This window comes from Empidonax traillii, unplaced genomic scaffold (genome assembly GCF_003031625.1).
Source record: "Empidonax traillii isolate 1590-97213 ecotype Southwest subspecies unplaced genomic scaffold, ASM303162v1 scaffold992:size1346157, whole genome shotgun sequence".
Taxonomy (NCBI): domain Eukaryota; kingdom Metazoa; phylum Chordata; class Aves; order Passeriformes; family Tyrannidae; genus Empidonax; species Empidonax traillii.
This window is the reverse complement of record NW_020956185.1, coordinates 426,486-431,446: the sequence shown is the minus strand read 5'-3', so window position 1 is coordinate 431,446 and position 4,961 is coordinate 426,486. Positions and strand designations below refer to the sequence as shown.

Sequence of the window (4,961 nt, the reverse complement as noted above, 5' to 3'; positions counted from 1 at the left end):
ATGCCAGCGGGCTCCCTGGAGGCAGTGGGCACAGCGCCAAGGCCGGCAGGGAGCTCAGGGAGCGTTTGGATGATACTCTCGGGCACAGGGTGGGATTTTGGGGGTGTCCCGTGCAGGGCCGAGGCTTGGGCTCGGTGATCCTTGTGGGTCCCTTTCCAGCTCGGCGTGTTCCGTGATTCCGGGGTCTGGGCGCTTCCAGTGGGAACACTCCCCGGAGGGGGGGGGGGGCGGGGAGGGTGATCCTGGTGGGAGCACAGAGCTGGAGCCTTGTTCTTGGCGGGCTGGGATGGGCTTGGCTGGGAATATTAGAGGGCGAATGATTGTGGCTTCACCTGGACAGGGTGGAGCGATGGTGGCCCAGCATTTGGGTGACAGCAAGTGATCCAGTGCCACTGGATGGAAAGCTTGGGAAAGGGCCTGGAGCTGAACACAGTGTGGCAGCAGGGCCGGGGCAGTGACCGCCCCCCTGACTGGGCACTGCTGAGGCCCCTCCTTGAACCCTGGGGTCAGTTTTGGGCCCCTCGAGACAAGAAAGACATTGAGGGGGCTGGAGGGTGTCCATGCCTGAGCTCGATAGGAGAGCAGGAGATTAAAGGAACCACACTTCTGCCTTCCCAGGTTCCACGGTGAGGGGTATCAGGAGGGATATGCTGAAGGCAGCCACATTGGGATTGCTGAGGGAAGGAGGTACGGGTCGCTGCACGGTGCCAAGATCGGGTCGGAGGTAAATGGGAAAATCTTCACGATTGCAGTGCCTTTGTCATTAGAGAATTACTGTAACACAGAAACTGCTGGGCAAGGCCTGAAGCCATCAGTCTGAGGTGACACTGCCTTGTAGGTGTCCAGGAGGGCCCATAAAACTAGTTTATAGGTGATACTTTGATTTGGAGAGTTGAGTACGTGTGTTTACGTTTTCTAAGCTTCTTTGCTGTTTGGAACTTCGCTGGGGCTTTTTTTCCTGAAAGGGTAAGAAGAAACAAATAAATTCAAACAGGCTTGCTCAGGAAAACATTACGAACTGTGCATTTATTTTTGTTTATCAAAATTGTGGCTAAAGGCCCCCCCATACCACCTCATGTGGCTCAACACAGGCAAAAACATGGAATCTTGAGGCACTTTGGATGGGGAATCATGAAGGGGTGATTCTGTGATTCCTGAGTCAGTAACCATTCCTAGAAATGCCAGGGCTGGAGAGTGATGCTGAGGCACCCCAACTTGTCCCATATATCCAGCTCCAGTTTGTCACAGCACAGTGCTGTGAAATTGTAGTTCCAAGTTTTTTTGGACCTGAGAATTTTTGCAGTTCTGCTGGGAACCTGTAGCGAACTTTTCATGGCAGGCCCCATTCCGAGCACAGCACCACCAATCTAAATCTGTTGGATCTGTTGAAGAGCTCTGGGTAATTTGGCCATTTGCCCTTTTGGTGCTTTCAGGTGTCAGGAAGTCGATTGCCTGCAGAAGGGACAGTGGCAATGGCATTAATCCGTTTTGTTATGAAAAAAGTAAACTCCAATCAGAAAGAATGGCCATCACAAAATTTTGGGTTGGATTTGGGCGTGGTACAGAGTGGTGCAGCGATTAGATATTTTTCCCATTTACACTGCAATGATGTAGTTCCATCATTGCACGAAGAGACGTTCAACAGGAGTCTCCAAAGCTCGATAGTTTTATACAAAATGGTCCCAGACAGGCCGTAATAGAGAAGTGCTCTAATCTGCTTATATTGGGAAAGCTCCAGAGGGCAGTAGGATTATACAGTTAAATGAGAGGGTGACTTGGGTAACCTTAGACCTGTCAGCCTGTTTTGTGTCTTTTGTGTCTTTGGTGATTACTGATCTGATGCTCGCCTTGCTTGATAGTGAATTCAAGTAAAACATTATAATTGAAGTGTGTCTGTCCTTGGACTTAATCTGTTCAAGTCAGCTGACTTTTAGTTTCAGATGTCTGTGTTGTTTTTGTGGGAAGGCTGAGTCACTTTTGAAAGGGACTTCAGCTGACTTGTCCAGCTGGTGCATTGAAGGACTTCCCTATATTCCTGTTCCATTTGGTGTCCAGAGTTGTACTGAAGAATTCTGGCAGCAGGGCTCAGTCAGCTCCTCCCGCTTCTTTCTGATTCCTCCTCAGTTGGGCTGATAAACTTATTTAGGAATTAAAAACAAAGTGTGGTTTCCTCCTTGATTTGGGGGGCTCCCTCAGTCCCTGGTACCTTTTCATAGGGCTGTGCACGGGCTGCTTTAACTGACAAGTGCTGCAAAAACAAGCATCAAAACCCCTCATGGCACTTTTTTAAATTCACAGATTGGCTGCTACCTTGGGTTTGCACTGACGTGGCGCTGCCTGCTCCAGAAATGCACAGATGAAAAGAGCAGGTAAGCTTAAAAAGGTCAAAAGTAAATTTTTTTCCGTGACTTTCTTTCTTTTCTTCGTATCTTTTTTTTTTTTTCCCTGTCCAGTTTTGATTAATCTGGTGGAATTGCCACTATGCTTTCAACCATTTTGGTGTGTGTTCTGGTAAGCATTTTTTATGGCACTTCTGCATTTGTCCCAGTCATCTCATTAGTACCTCTAAAGATTCTTGAATATTTCTCAGTTGGGGGGCAGGTAAGTTAAAAAGGCAACCTTAACTCTTGTCAGTTGTGCTACAGTTTAATTCCTAATTATGGCTTAAATGTGTATTAAACACACACTGTCAGTGAGCTAAATGGGAGAAGTTGAATTAAAGAAGGATGGAGGGCTGGGTTCTGTGCTCTGAATTATTAATTCAGAAATCAGTATAATTTCACATTGGTGGATTGAAAAAAACTTCTGTAGTAGCGTGGTTGGCCTTTCTGTTTGGATTTGATTTATTTTTGTTTTATTTTTCTAGCAAAAAGATAAAGGCTCTGGAGTCATTAATAGGGATGATTCAGAAATTCCCATACGAAGACCCCACTTATGATAAGCTGCAGGAAGATCTGGAAAAAATCAGAGGAAAATTTAAACAGGTTTGTAGGATCAAGTTGTTATTTCAGCACATTGATTAATTTCTGAAAATATTTAGTTTCTAAATCCACTCCAAAACACGGTATTTGTGTGGAGCAATTTTTGTTCACCTGCTGAAATCGTAGGAAACTTGAAATGAAGTGAATTAAGTGAAAATACTTGATAGCTGAAAATTTCCCAACCAGTAGCAAATGAAAAATAAGATTAAAAAAATATTCTTTAAAAGGCAGGTTGAAAATATTTTTTTGACAATGAATTACAAGTGGGGCCAGAAGAGGAGAAATTGGGAGTTTTGTGGAACGTTCTTCTTGGAAAATAAACACTTCGAAACACTTTTGTGTATTCTCTTTTAGGTTTGTTCAATGCTAAATATTCAGTCTGATTTTAGAACTGGCACTGAAAGATCTTCACTAACGTTTTGAATACAACAGATGAAGATAAATGTGGGTGACCAAAGAAAAAGCATTAAAAGAACAGAACTGGAAAAGTGTTTATCTACTTTTTATTTAAAAAAAAAAATCATCAAAACAGTGAAGAGGTGCTAAATATGAAAGGGTAAGGGGAAAAACATTGGACTTGCAATATGTCATTTAATATTTGTTATCTCCAATTTTTATTTAGGGTCACTGAAACAGGAGTGTGTAAACCTGTTAAATAGAAATATTTGCTTTAGTTCCTCAGAAGGAAAACACTTGCATTTGCAAAGTTTCCTTATTTAAAGGATGTATTATGTTGCTTAAAAATCTGTGTATGCGGATTATTGAGTTTACACAATGTGTAGATGCTGTAGGTGAAGTAAAATTATAATCAATTCCCAGGAAACATTTTTGTGGGTGAAGGATAAAATGACAAACGAAGTCAGAAAGCGAAGGAGGAAGAAAAAGATCCCTGCCCATGAGGAGCTGTGATTGTAATTTAATGTATTTATTAGTACCTTTTGTCACAGAGTGGCTTTTTATTTTCCAGCCTCGAAAATGAACCCTTTAGTCTCGTTCCAGTAAATAGATGCTGTGAGCTAAATGTGTTTAAACTGTGTTAGTTGAAGAGAAATAGAGTCAATTGTTGTACCTGAAAGATACTCTAAAGACCCTTTTTTTGTTTGTTTAGTTGTTTTAAACATCTCTGATACACACAGGGGGTGGCAGGGCCATCTAGTGGGGGAGGGAGTTGTGTGGAAAACAGATTATAAGAGTTCACAAATATATATATATATATATGAAATTGTTGGACAGTATAGAACACAGGCACTCATGGTACAGCTCTCCTAATTACGTGGTGAATTTCTTTGAAATTCAGTGGCATTAAGGTAGAGTTCATTTGTTGCTTGTTTCCTCATTTGAGACCTTGACAGGGCAGTTTAAAGTACAGTTGGCTTTTAATTTTTAAGCAGCCAAGCCACTGGCAACCAGAACAAGCACCAAACTGCAAGCACCCGAAAACAGAAGCAAAATAAAATAATCTTGATAAAGAAGTGGGCACAAACCAAAAAGATAACATTACTAGAGAAGACAGAGCTAATTTGACTTTATAATCACTCAGAGAAATCTAGATTTGAAAAAGTTGTCTCTGCACCCACAAATGAGTTTATTTTTACAAAGTGAAGTATTATGTTTACTTCAAATTAATGAAAGGTGCCTCTTATTCATCATCTGTGATTAACTTTACCTTTTTTAGACCAAGATCCAGGGGGACTCAAAACATAATTTGTGGTTTTCAGCAAAGGTATTTTGAGTCAGTTTTACTCTGAATGATAGTACAGAGAGAAGTGAAACTAAATGTTAATGTTCTTGAATGCAGCCTTTTTTTGGAACCACTGTACTTGGTTTGCAAAAATACGTGTAAAGGCAAGGGAGAGGTTGTGAGGGGGTCAAAGTGTCTCTGAAGCATTTGGTTACTGGAAGTGTTTGGTGCCTCAGTGACATGCAAAGTGCTGCTCCAGAGATGGTATCGAACAAAATTGTTCTTGCTCAACTCAGGAG

At 42.1% G+C, this 4,961-nt stretch overlaps 1 protein-coding gene across 1 annotated transcript; it reads left to right on the top strand.

Annotated features, from left to right (window-relative positions):
- LTO1 (LTO1, ABCE1 maturation factor) lies at positions 1-4,961 on the top strand. Its single transcript, XM_027903790.1, has 5 exons — positions 1-24; positions 578-724; positions 2,299-2,369; positions 2,867-2,984; positions 3,336-4,961. The coding sequence occupies exons 1-5, from the start codon at positions 1-3 to the stop codon at positions 3,402-3,404; spliced, it is 429 nt and encodes a 142-aa protein (XP_027759591.1). The 3' UTR covers positions 3,405-4,961.